Genomic DNA, 14577 nt, shown 5'->3' with positions numbered 1-14577 from the left:
AAACTTATTTTTCCCAGGCGACACAGTAGTCATCAGATAATCGACCTGTCTACAGTGTAATATAATTTTTGCCTTCGTCAAAATAGGCAATTCGAAAAAGGTGCGAAATTACTTGGGCAAGTATAAGATTACTCTGTTATTCGAACCTGGTAACAGTCTCACATCACAGTTTCTACGGGGCATTTAACATTCTTTGAAGATATTCACTTTTTTCCACGGATGAGTTGCATTCAGACTTATATCAACCCGTTTCGATCTGTCTGGCCAGCTAAATACGTGATCCCACACACGACAATACCAGTGCTTCGTTCGTGTCCGTTTTGTTAATCCAGTCCTGAATAAACTGATATTTAAATAGTAAGCACTGGAATGTCGCGCAGCAGGTGAGTATAAAACAGATGGCCAGGTGGGATCGGTTGGATACTGGATGGCGTGCGCTCTATTGAAAGCCATGCAAACGAGTATACTGCTTACAGCATTTTCCTTCTTCTCTAATGCCAGCTGCATGCATTTTGTGAAGAAGCATGTTGAGTTCGAGGTAACATTTGCAAGTTAATCCCAGTCAAATAATTTTTGGAAAACCTAGCTCCATTGCAAAGCGCCAAAGCTCTTGCGCAAGCATGAGAATTGTTAATAACGTCGCTCCGGTGTGGGAAGTAGGAAAAACGCGGCGAAAATATCAATATTACCTGAGTAATATCATCCAACTGGCGTGAATGATTTTAGTCAGCTGGTATTTATCCCATATGTATAAACTTCCGAGCAAATTTGTGCAGATGAGGAACGATAGAGGTTCCCTGAGCAGTTGGCGAAACAGATCTATTGATATTCATTGACATGGAACAAAAGTTCAGTAAATTTCGATGCAAGATTTCAATGTTGGTTGTACGACAGGGGTTCTGTTTAAAGGATTACGGGGAGATCCAAATCGTCAAAAAAGTTTTTGCTTGGGAATTTTACTGAAATCTTGATTGACTCTCAGATGAAAGTGAATTCGGCCGGTTTTGACTCAACATATTTTCCGGACAAAATGTCTAGCAACACAAAATCACATTGAATTGACAAGGCACCAGGGCTGGGATACTGCCAGGTTGCCCATGGCTAGACGGGGGCAGTCGAGTGGCAGAGGTCGGGTTCGAACTACGGGCCTTCCGGTCAGTAAATTCGTGCTCTAACCACTGGACGAAATGGGCTAAGAATAAGAAACTGTAAGACCACCTCAGCCTTAAACGGCACAAATGAAATTCGCAGCGTGACATACATGAATTTCTTTCTTGACAACATGGAAATCCGGCCGCATCCAACTGGCTGTACAGAATACTTGTTAGCCTGGGCCTACCATACCTCTCCACATGCATTACATTGACCAGTTTCCAGGTTTGTCGTAGTCTACGGACATTCTTTTGAGTATCTGTCAAATAGTACCATGCAGTTGCAAGCAGCGCTGTTTGCGGTTCGCGCTCATCCTCAAGTTCAACCAGATTGACGTCACGCAAATTAGTATACCTGAGAAAAAAAGACCGATGTCGAACAGTAGAGGCCGTTCTAAAGCCATCATCACGGCTAAATGATGTCCTTTGTGGACAATATGCGGCATGCTATCACCAGAAGTTAAGGCAGACATGTTAATGACCTCAGTTAAATGATCGTCTGCCCTAAACTTAGGACCCCCACTGTCAGATCTTTCTTATGAGATTAAGGTGGTTACGGGATGTGGAGAATTCATATTCACATCACTGCCGTTTTGACAATCTTCTTCCTACCCTGGTGCAATCATTCTGTTGAGCCCACACCAAGAATAGCTGCCGCACTGGACTTGAGTTTCAACCTTTTGTGCGCTTATCGACACTATATCCTTCACCGGACCCTGACTTCAAATTTGCACATTTGACATAGAAAGCGAGTGCGTCTGGCATTACTAAACCAACGCACATGGCGTTGAATGTACATTTTTGCCATTTATTCACACCCCAAACCCAGTATGATGGACACCTTGTGCCTGATGTGCGAGTCTTGACTGTGCTAGCACCTACCGCGCCTTGAATAACATCCAACGTTATACATCCTTTCTTCGCTTGTTGGTCTTTAGACGCGTGTTTCCATATCAAAATGTTTACATACTTTGGGATCCACCCCATCTGACTGGAACTGTTGTTGGTATGAATTCAAATGAGACGTTCCTCTCTTCTCTCCCGTATTCTCCTGTTACACTTTCGCATCCATCGCTTGCATTCACTTTTTATGCTTGTAACCATGCTCTTCAAAAAGTAATGATAATATGGCAATTCAGCGAATAATGTAATCCACTTTTGACAATGGAGGTTTTCTAATTCACTACCTGAGTAAAATCATAGTTATCTAGCGTGATGATGAGCACCACAGAAACTTGCGTTGATATTATCTGCTGCGGCGTATAGTTGACCATAATGGTCACTTCCCACATAAATCATCTGGTAAAATACAGAAGTAACCCAAATCAAATGTTACATTGTACGTGTTAGTTCACACATTGAACACATGTCTTGTGTCTTTTTTGCCTGCTATCTTAACAGTATCCCTGACTAGGAATTTTTTAGAAGCATGACAAAACACTGATATACTGAATAGTCAACCGCAATTTTTGAGAAGTTTGTGGCAGAACTAAATCGGATAAACACTAATAATGATGACTGTGTTGAGTTCAGTAAATGAAGGATAGAGTACTGTATGGCTTTCACTGTATTAAAAACGCACCATTTAACTGACTTTTGATGTGATACTCCTATCCGAAGACAAAATGTCCCAAAGAAAAGTTCACAAATTTTCCGAACTGCACTTTTTTTACCACAATAATCACCAGGTACCAATCATCCACGCTGTCGCCGCAGAGTCATATTACGAGACGAAAAATGGTGGATAAATTCCGAATGCTCCATGGTAATATATTTGGTTTTGGTGCACACACATTGGTTTTGGTGCCTGCAGGGTTGTGCTTCTTATGATGTAACACCTATTGTGTTCCGTACCCATGAAACTGCTTTTATGGTTTTCCCGTGGGTAATCAAGCTCCTTCTTCTTTCGAAATATCACATTTCCTACAACGGCCATATCTCTTTCTTGCGCACATCTTTAGGACGCCAGATAAATAATGTTTACAATTTAAACGCATCACGCAATATCGAGATAACTTTGTAAGGCAGGCGATACTAATTGGAATTTTTCAATTTAGCAAAGATCCTCCCGCGCACGGAATGTGCCCAAAATAATTTTTGTGATCCAAAGAAGTGGCAATGTGTTGAAAGACAGCACTGTGTAGATCGGTTCAGGTACAATACATTTTACACCTGACTAGCTCAGGAATATCGAGCGGTTTTCTGTTTTGCGTAAGTACTCATAATATAGACGAATACTGTGAACCTGTTAAATTCTTTGCACAGTGACCAAGAGATCATTTTTAACTGTAATTCGTCATCGGGGATTATTTGTTTAGGTTATTCAGCCACGAATTTATCTAACATTTTTCTACTGTCGCCGTTTTTGCCTGCCAGGACATTCAGTCTAGGTTGTTGGTGAGAATTCTTGTACGTTGTGAGTAAGAAACCCTCCAAAGAAATACTTTAAATCAGGATTAGAAGTTTCATACTTAATAAGTGCATGCTGTCAAAATAGTATTACTCATTTCTTCTCCAATTCATTTAAAGACACCCATGTTTATCCGTTGGTCGGAGATTCCTTCTTGGTTTGCTTGCAGAAGTTCCATTTTTTCAGTCTCAGTGGCCTCTTCCTTGTTTTGTCCAACGTTCTCTTCACGCTACTGTGTGCTATACTGTGAGGAGGTTTGCATTTTTTAATTTAGTTCTGGTCACTCTATTCTTATTAGTATGATGCAAGAGTTCAAGTTCTAAGAAACCTACTGCTAATTTTTCTATTTCATGTGTCCGTCTTTGCAAACATCTGCTACGTTCTACCAAACAAGCCACTTATGACTATTTTGTGAACGTAGATCCACTAAAATCAGCCCACCAACGATTCAAATACTGGCCTGAAAGCTTGGTAGATAAATATGATTGAAAAAAACACAGATTAATCGGTAGAGGGACCATTGACTGTGCTGAAGTTCGATAAACACAGAGCTTCCCGAGAAAAGGAGTTATTTTTATGGTCAGCTGTGCCTGTAAATCATACTAATTTAGAACGAGAAAAGCTACGCTTCACAATCTTGCTTTCTAGGACAGTGCACTTCGCTCATCAAGTCAGCTTTGCAGATATGATCAAACGCCAGGTGTTTTTTACGAAAAAAAATCACACGCTCACCACCATATTTTAATCTAATATTCAAGATTATAAGGGAACATATCAGTGAATTGTGGTCCACACACGGATATGGTCGAGTGTGCAGTGAAAATATCACCCATTGTTCTGAAACCCTTCATTTCGGTGGAAAGCAAATTATTTTGTAGTTCAAACTGAGTTTTAAAAAAATTGCCTTGGCGCACAATACACACTGCTGCTATAGTGATATGAATTCTTGACTTCCGTTTTGATTCGAAGTGAATTTACCGTCGCGCTGAAAGTCCCGCTTTGTGCCATATATTTAAGTTCCATTTCAATGAGACGCCTTCCTTTCTGGTTGAGAAACTCCGCACTTGAAATTATTCTATAATACCGAAAATTTTCCATTATAGAATTTTTCCAACATGCCAAAATCCTCCAGGAGCGTGTAACTGTCTTCAAAGCGCGTTTATTCCCTAGCACTTAATGTCCAGTCAAGTCACATCATTTGACAGCCTTGTCTGTATTTGTCATTACGAGAGGGCGTTGCCGTATGGCAGTGCAGAGGTGTAGACAACAATTGGGCTAGCCTATGCACAACTGTTTTGCTGTCAAGTGTTGAAACATTCGTCACAACAAAACGATTGATATCTCTGCAGTCTTACAGTTGAAAATCGAAATGTATTTCATATGCCAGTTGACTGACTGGTGAAATGGTCCACTTAGGAATGTTTTAGTCAACTATCGTTTGTAGCATCGACATCCGGGAGCGTGTTGGCCTGTAGGGACACTGCTTTCGTGGGTATACATACTGCACGCTACTAATTGTGTTCGGCCTCAAAAGCACCAGACGTGGGAATCGAGAGTGGTTATGTGACTGATTCAGTTGATGAAAATTCCATTACTCTTGCTGTACCCGGAATTCGTATTCGAACGAGAGGCAGCTGACAGGTGTTCCTATTGCAAGGCACCAGTTGGCTAAATGTGTCATCCGTATATCGATATCGCCACAGTGTTTTCCTATAAGAATAGGAGACAAGGGGTGAAAACTGTAATCCAGTTATTCTGGGAGCCCGCTTCTTTAGGTGGTGTATTAACTGGTACTTTTTCGCGCGCTAAGTTTCGTGCCAGCTTCTCACACTTTATTGCAACTCCGAGTTGCAAGCAAATAAATCCGAGTTTTTTAGACGCCGGAGAATTGGAGACAAAAATTTAAAGAGGCCTTTGTAGGTCAGAGATAAGTCGCACCTCAGATTGATCTTCCAGATACCGGGCCAGTTATCTCTTACATTTTCCTCAAAGCTATTTTTGTGAGAAAATCAAATATGGACGTAAACCAATTCTAAAGTTATGAAGGTCTTTTTACTTAGCTGCTATCAGCCGGTAGGCATTCATTCATTCATTATTCCGGAATGAACAATGGCGTCGCCGGAGGGAATGATTACCACTTCCAACAGGGCCAGTTACAATGTATTGGGAAAGATTCAGTAATGAAAAGCGGAAATAGATAGATCTCTCCAATCGGTTGCATGGAGGTTGGACGAAAACAAGTGCTTACTGAATACGGGACAGTACAAAGTTGTGTTTCATTAAATGTCATGCATACTATTCGCTCTGAGGAAGAAACTATATACTTTTAAGAAAATGGATCTCACGACGATATAAAAATTTTTCCGGTATCTGAGCAAAGACACCACAACCTGAACATAAAAAGCTACAAGCACATTCTAACTTGAGAAACGATTCGATTTTTAGAAAACCTCTTCCAGAATGATTTGGTATGGAAATGGAACGGGGTATGTCAATTTATAAGCTGCCAGTTTTTTGACGTGTAAGATTTGAATTTCGCAGTGACATCTACCGTTATTGGTTAAGCAGCAGAGTAAATGGAGTGTCTACAGTCACGAAAAGTAACGCAAAGAAACGGTGAAAATTTGTCTATCCGGTAATGCGTGCCTGTTCAATTTTTGGACACATTTGGGCAACATGGCGTGTTGGAATTCATGAAGAAGTTTTTGGAGATGTCAATCTAAACGTTTTTAAAGCCACCAGGTTTTTGGAGGAAATGTTGATATGCAAGTTTAAACTGTCACCGAACCTAATGCCTGGCTCCAAAGGATTTGCTATAATTCGCTCGAGAGCAGAATTCTACGCTTGACTTTCAGAAGATCTAATGAATTCATTTCTTAAGTTTACACATTATCAGGTCACTTATACCGAGGAGGAACGCGCCAATTTTGTCTGAGTGCGCCGACGAATAACCGCAAAACTCGTTAAAATAAGTCACTTAAAGGAACATCTTGATTCTCCCGTTGGGTGTTTCTTATAAGACAATTTTATGTTTATATTAACGGACAGCTTCTGGGTGCCATTAAACATCCTATTATATCAAAGCATTACTTTACATAAGACAAATGTTGGCCAATTTCTGGAAACGAACCCGTTAGATCGCCGCTCACGTACTATGTATTTTGTGCGAAGACAAAAGAAAACTTCCGCTCCTCGCGTTTGTAATGAGTAAGGAAAGAAGATGGTGCCTACTAGTTTCAGTTACATGACCTTAAATGTTCGGACCTGAAATTTTATTTTGCGCATTTTTGCCATTTGTTCCCAATTCATTTTCCTCCATTGAACCATGTTCACTGAAGATCGATGAAACCCCGGATAAAACAAAAAGAACATCCTTTGGCAATTAAGTAATTAGATAATTAACTTGCGTGATTTTCGGGTTCGTATTTGAATGTATTTAGATAAATGAATGTCACATTCGATCCTTACCAGAGATATTCCACCCTTAAGCGAAAAGTACTCGTGAATCCACGTTCTATTAGTTAACGTGAAGATGATCTCTCAACCTGCGTTACTCTGCTAACTCTCCGATTTCCAACCCATAATCTCACACAGTCTGTTGTCAAATTATGAAAGACCGTTTTGTGTTATCTTTTCCATAGGTGTACTCCAATTCTTCGTCGAGGTGGTTAGTCATACTTGTTCACCAGGACGGGGAGAGATTTTGGTTCGCAGTCAAGGAAGCCAGTCTGATGGTGAATCTTCCAAATCAGGACAGTTCTTTTCACCCAATTGGCCTAAGACGTTTGAGCCGGGGAGGAGATGTGTCTATCGGTTTATCGCGGCCAGTGGGGAAAAAGTCCACCTGCGATTTCAACACTTTCAACTCGGTGGAAAAATGCCATTGTGAGTTCATAACTATGAAAAAAACTCTAACTTACTGCCAAAATTATGCGTCTAGCTCTCTCGCGAGTAAATTATTTTATTGACAGTATTTTATTTTTATTGCCATTAGAAAGTTGGAATCAACACTGATAGAATAACTTGTATAGGACGATTTTCGAAATTATCATTTAGATATTTATCATATGGAAGCTACGTATTTGAAGAAGAGGTGGCACAGTAAGACATCAGTATATTACATATTTTATTTCCTAACGAGGCTGGTCCAGACTGGGAGGTCCGAAATATTCCAAACTTATGGGACTTTATGCTGTTTATGTTTGACTGTTCCATTAATTGAATGATACATGAAGCCTATATTACCGCAATATGAGCATTTGTTCACTCCTCTACATCTCTCGTTGCTGGATGCTCCTGTTGACGAGATGATTCACGAGTTTCATGCATTATATCCTATGTATTAGAATAGTTATTTTTCGGAGGGGCAATTTTTTGTTGCTGCATGTAGCTAGTAAATTGCGGATTTATTACCGCCCTACAACACTTTCTGACCCTATAATGTAGCTTGAAACTACAACACGGTGCTATCGCCTGCCCTAGACGAAATAATCCGAAGCCTTATCATCTACCCCTGAGGTCAGATCGTGTTCAAATGTGAAACAAACTTTCGGGTCCTGAATATGTTCTGTGAACCACTGAATTATCAAAACTGGCGCTAAAAACCCGCTTGCTGTCTTAAGGACAATCGTTACAGCGGTTTGTCATCAGTGTACTTTTGCTTTGACTCAGTATCCTTTAAATATCCGTGTTTATAAAAACCTTGCACAGTCACGCAAATTTGTCAGGATGCTAGCCCCAGTCTGTAGCAGACTGGAGGAAAATGCGGCAAAACTGAAAGAACATTGCGTCGGAAAGTTTGGTAGACATCAGTGGGATAATGAACCAACATGGTGTTAACTGTTCTTGAATTGGTGCAACAAGTTTAAAAGGTGGCTGCCACTGGTGTTCAAGCCGTTTGCTACTCAAAAGCTTGTAGTTTTTATGAGATCTCTAAATTCCCATCAGAGTTGAAGTTTTCAAGAGTTTTTTTCCTCTGTGCAGATGCTTTGCACTGAGCACCTCAGTACCGTGCACCACAGCATAACTTTGCGCATCTCCCAGATGTGCGCCAAGCTTCGTTTGTTAACTAACAACGAGTTTGAAACTAGTGCCATCTTCAATAGGGAGAAAGAAATACGGCATCTCAGCATTCGCAACTTTTGCGGCAGTTGTGGCGCACGCGTTTAGCAAACTACGAAAAAGTTTTCTATTCTTACTCACGTAAAATGTTTTCAAGCAGCTGACAGTGCATAAAAGAATATCCGAGCGCGTTCCATTTTATTCCCATTGCTTCCCTTATACTAAAATTCCTTACATCTTTCAGATGTACAGAGGATTTTCTAGATGTTTATATTGATGTCGCTTCATCAACGCTCGACACCGACCGTGAGAATGCAGTTTTGAGCCACATGGCATCTGGTGAACCGCCAACTACCACACCGTTTTCGGCTGCTGTGTACTCATCTGTACTCGACCGATCCGCATTACTGGGGCGTTATTGTGGAAACTATTTAGCGGATTCTCGATTACAATTTGTCAGTCTACACCGGGAAATCGTTTTGGATTTTTATGCAAATCTCGAAGGATTATCAAAACAGTGGGCTTATTCTGGATACTCAGCCTTGGGATTTGAAGGAACATATGAATTTGTCGGTGACAGTAAGTTCTGGTAACATCTGGCGACTGGCACACGATGACCCTCCTACTCAAGGAGTCTGATTTAACATCCGCCTATCGAGTATACCCACTGTCACAACACCAATCTGATCCAGTTGCAAACTAAAACTCACTCTCTTCCAAGAAATGACCTTTGTAGTTTCCTTCATTGCAAACGCTTTCGTTGGCAGGAGGATGTATATCTGTCACCTCTGATATCTGAACCGGTATATAGACAACAAGGCATTGACATGGATTTTACGCAATGAGTACATTAAATTCTGGCTGAGTAGCCGAGAATCAAAACTTTTTGAGATCATCAGAATTGTGCATCTCTCGTTTAGCGGTCATTCTTTGGTCACTATTTCATTTGACCACGAGTCACTGGGTAGCTGTATAATTAACTCAACCTTGGCTAGGGTATAATACGATTGAAACATCATTCAGACAGCTCACTTATGTTGTTTTTTCGGTTCTCCAGTGATATTATCTCGTTTTCAAAGATCAGAAGAGAACTTCGGTTGAATAAAGATCCTAACTGGATCCTACTGTTTTTTCATAAATCAATTAGTTGTATAAAATTCAAGTATATTTACGGAAGACCGATCAGGACATAGTTGAGTACTGGAAACTCCATAATCTCTGAGTCACTTGAGCTTGCTTGACCCCTACGTTTTCCTAGAATCTGTACCGAATATTTGACACTATCTAACGAAATGCTGTATTGAAGTATTAGCAATCCCGAATCTAGTCAAACCCAGTGCCCGTAACTTTGATTATTTATACTCAGAGGCTAACTGTTAAGTAGCCGTAAACCACGAATCGCAGTAATTCAGTCGTTTGATTTCATAAATCTTTTCTTCAATCTAAGGGAACATGGAACTTTATCTTGAGCGGAAAACCCTGTCCTGTCGAAAACGTTTGCCAGGAGGAACGGTGTATTAGAAAGTGTGATGTACTTACCGAGGTGTGCAGATATTCAATCATAAAGAAAACCATCTATCCATAGCTTTTGTATTTTATCCCCTATTAGGTTATAGTATAGTTCATTTGCTTTTCCACATATCCGAGCAGCGCTTCATTCAGTAAAAGATCTCTAAATTACTTTGCCAAACATTCGTTGCTGAGTTCCGTCCTGAATTTGACAGGACAATTAATCTGATATTGATTGCCAATCACCCTTTAAAATTCCTTATAAATGATAGCGAACTGTACTGGTTTGCAATTGATTCACGTCAAACGAAGGTGTGGATACCGAACATGTTTCTGTTACTCTGTTCTAATAGAGTGCTCAAACAGCCAACACCTGTGGCAGACCTCAAAAAAGAGGAAAAGCAGACAGATTTTGTCCATCATTTATGCTCATATGCTTCTGAACTTGCCGCAAAACCAAATGTGTAGACTATTTGGGAGCGTAAAGCTGCACTTCTGAAAGCGCTGTGGGCTTTCTTAATATTTACTCCCAAATAGTTAAAAAAAAGTTGCATAAGCATGCAGATGCACATGTTGCTTTAATATGCAGCTCTTGATATCGAAGTGACCAGAGTATCTCGGCGTCGACTGATTCCGTTCGCTGACAATTCGTTGTACGCGCATACTCAGTGAAGCCGTTCCCAGTATATGATGGCAGAGAAGGTGCCGAGCGCATATTTTAGGTATGACCCGCGAGAAAGTGTTACAGAAAGCGACAACGGTCTCCTGTTTTTCTCCTCATGCTGGTCATACAATCGCTGGCGTTTACCACACTGGTAGGAGTTTTGTGTGAGCCAAACCGGTTAATTATATCATTTCGGTCAATCCAGTCAAATCAGTCTTAAGGTTTTACGACTCCTTGACAGAATGATTGGCTAAGCTTTCCGTGAATCGTATTTCGTTCCTGCGAACTCCGAGGAGCCTACCATGTTTTTACATCATAGTCGAAGGACACCGAACATCGTTTGCCACAACACAACACTGCGGTTGGAGAAGTGAAGAAAATCATGCATTCTTCTATCGCATTTAGTACCACATGTACACATCGTTCTCGTACCTAGAAAGATCGATCAGCTTTCACTAACTACATTTTTCTGTGGATTAATTTGGCTTTGACGGGAGACCCCACTGAACCCTGCTGAATGTCGCAACTTCATGTTGAAGATCATCGTTGACGACAGTTTTATCTCAGAATCGATGAGGCCTATCGCAGAAAACACGATGTATGTTCAAACAGGATAGTGTCAACTAAATGACATAGTATCGCTGGGGGATGCCTCTAAGACCTTTGCTATAGATTCGAGATACCAAACCTAATATTGGCCTCCATAACCTTACAATACGTGTTAAATTTTTAACCACAAATTATTGTGTGTGATCAAAAACATATGCGTGAAAGTTGGTGAGCTACCTTCGTCGTTGCCTAAGCGACTCCTCTAAAAGTGAATATTTCTATTACTTGGTGAGTAACAGGTGATTTGAGAAGCTATGTTCCCAAACGACCGGCAAGTAAAATGGAAAGGCTTAAAACTACAGTGTACATGGTGAACATGTTAGCCAGCATCTGATTTCTCGTGCCAATCATGAAATCTCATGACGGTCAAGCTTGTCAGATTCATTCACTCTAAAAAAATATCAGCACTATGCACGGATTAGAGACGGGAGCAACGTACATATGTAGGCTGCCGTTAGGTGGTGTGAAAATATGCTCCTCTACCGAAGTGTTCATTATTAATGAACTTCGTTATATCAAGCGCTCCTGATCGCTAGCAAAAGTGCTTAGTTCCGTTGCTTACCCATTCGTCATTCTACTGGGTTTTGCATAAATTCCGTCGGACCCAGCAAAGTGCCGAATCTGAATTTCGGCGAATAGTTCTGACGTTCCTCAAATTTCAAAACAGAGGTTAACTGCTGCCTAATAGATTACGTCCATTCTACGGTGAATGAAAAGACCGAAACTGTGTATCAGCCCATCTTTGACTGATGAACTATCTTCACCTTTTTCGTCAAGCGACCCTAAGTGAAGCTAGCAAGTGAACAAATTCTGGTCAGCTGAAGTACAAACCAAGACGCTAATTTCCCCCACTAGCTGCGATTCCTGATGTCAACGTAGAATCATCTCTATTGTCCTCTGAAATGACAGGCAGCATTATGATCAGAAATGAGTGTAGTGAGTCATCAGCTCATCCCATATCTCAGGCGGTAGTTATCCTTTCAGCTCTCTGAAGAGGATCGCCGGGTGACTGGGAAAAACTCGACCCTGTCCCAAACAGACGAGTCGCTGTGGAGGTGATATATGCTCAAAAGGTTCGACCAAATACACGAGACTATCATGGAATTCCTCAGCAGATACGATTCGATTACTATCTTTCAACGTCTTCCTTGCCAAGACCCAGAATATAATAGAAACAGTTAAATCTAATACGAGTAGACTGGAGACCTGAATTTCTGATTGGTCCAGTGCAGATCATAACTGCAGGACTCACCGGGACTGGCTTTGATCCGATTTGATTTGACAGGCAAAACTGTGGCAAGTTCGCTATGAAGCACAATGCTCCGAAATCCACCCTCGTTTCTTAAGGTGTTGCCCGCACCTTAAGTGCAAGCAAAAATATAAGATGAAACATTCCCCTAATAAACCGAGCACAATATCTGGCTTTCCTTTACCGAGTTTGTCCATTGAGAATAAATGGGTTACTTATCAGTCACTTCATGTTTGTACTATTTTCGTCGAACAGAACGAAACGATGAAAAATGACATCAGTTTTTGCATCTGATAAGGAGGTTATCAGTGAAGCCCTTCATAGTAGCCGGAATATACCACTCAAGCTTACAGTCAGTTTATATTAATGATGGTGAAAATTAAGCTAAAAATAGGGATCGTTATTATCGCAGCAACTGATGGTTGCATGCAAGAATTTGAAAGTTGATTGTCAAAACAGAATGACTTGAACATCTTTTGTGTCTGCATTACTCACGTCCGCGTTTCCGGTTTTAATATGATATATAAAGGGACACTGTGTCAACGTCAGCTGAGGCTAAAATGCATTCGTATCAGTCCTATGATATATACACTTCTTTTAGAAAAAATCCCGACTCACTACCCACCGTAACTTAACAAACTTCATGTAACTGAGTTTTAGATTTGAATAAAGAGTACTCCCACAACGGTGGTCTGAACCCACCCCGCTTCATCCTTCACCATAGTAGCAACTGGTTTGACAACTTGCGTGTTGGTTGAATAGCAGCTGAATTCTGATAGCGATTGTGAAAAGTTTCGCCACCATCAGACGGCAAAACTTTTGCAAATCGAAATCAGTGAAAAAGTGGAGTGTCCTCCCAAGTCTTTAGGCTCTACACAAAGTGCATACTTCTTGGGGCCTGTAAAGGCATAAATCATTTCGTCTCCCGCAGAAATTTAGTTGAAGAATTTGTGGAACTTAGACCAAAAAGGACCCTTTGTTGACCCACCCTTTCGCAAATAGACTTCATTATTAGAAATCAAATCAACATTAAGGATACATCATTGGCAGCAACTATTGCAGCTCCTAGGTAGGAATACCGATATCTTTGTAACCGCACCTAGTCGAGTTTGAAATACGGTCGGTTATCTCGTTGCGTGGTGCGATTGAAACATCATGCTGACAGAGTAGTAAGTGTACTGGATTTTGGCTTTAAGCTATTCCAGCTAGTTGATAAGTTGGAAGTATCTATGAGGCTGCATACGGAATCTCTCTCCTTTGGTTCGGTGTTGGACATTTGGTTGGAAAGTTAGTGGTAACACAACCCATTTAGAGTATCTGACAGCAAACTGCAGCATACTGTTTGGATTTGGGCCTCTGAAGAAGCATTAGAATTACGCCTGAATCATTTTAACAGCGTACTAGCCTAATACAATTGGAGGCACTTGTACCATATACATAGTGTAATCTGAAAGAATTACTGAGAACCTGCCCATATGAGCTAATCAGTGTACAGGAGAAGAACTGGTGACTGAAGCAGACAAAGTTAGTCGACCGATTAACATCCTATAGAATAGGCTCTTATCGGGCTGTGACTCAGGGACTCTAAGATGTCTAAAGTGTTCAAACTTGGTGCATACGCATGACTATTTTGGATATACCGAATCAATTGTGTCACCCGTATGCACAGGGATTTTAGGATATTCTGGAACAGGCTTGAAACATTCAGCATGAAAGATGCACGTCTGGTGTGTTATGCGAATGACTCCGAAAGTGACCATCCGCAACATTTCATCATGTAAGGAAGACGAACATGGATATTCTAACATAAACGTTACGTGCGTACAACACACGTCTCATCTGATTGATTGCGTTGTTTTCCAAAGAAAGGAAGATGCTGATGATTTGGCCTCAGGGCTCATGTTATCAGGCCTATTCGAACCTC

The 14577-nt window shown here is 40.9% G+C and overlaps 1 protein-coding gene across 1 annotated transcript; it reads left to right on the top strand.

Moving 5' to 3' along the window:
- Window positions 1-7204: 7204 nt before the first annotated feature.
- Window positions 7205-9200, top strand: T265_13164 (hypothetical protein; the record flags this gene model as incomplete). Its single annotated transcript, XM_009167534.1, has 2 exons — window positions 7205-7446; window positions 8867-9200. Coding segments are annotated over 2 exons (576 nt in total), but the record flags the coding sequence as incomplete, so codon positions are not given.
- Window positions 9201-14577: the final 5377 nt, after the last annotated feature.

Source organism: Opisthorchis viverrini, assembly GCF_000715545.1.
Source record: "Opisthorchis viverrini unplaced genomic scaffold opera_v5_42, whole genome shotgun sequence".
Taxonomy (NCBI): domain Eukaryota; kingdom Metazoa; phylum Platyhelminthes; class Trematoda; order Opisthorchiida; family Opisthorchiidae; genus Opisthorchis; species Opisthorchis viverrini.
The sequence above is the reverse complement of the archived record's forward strand: the minus strand, read 5'-3'. Positions and strand labels throughout refer to the sequence as shown.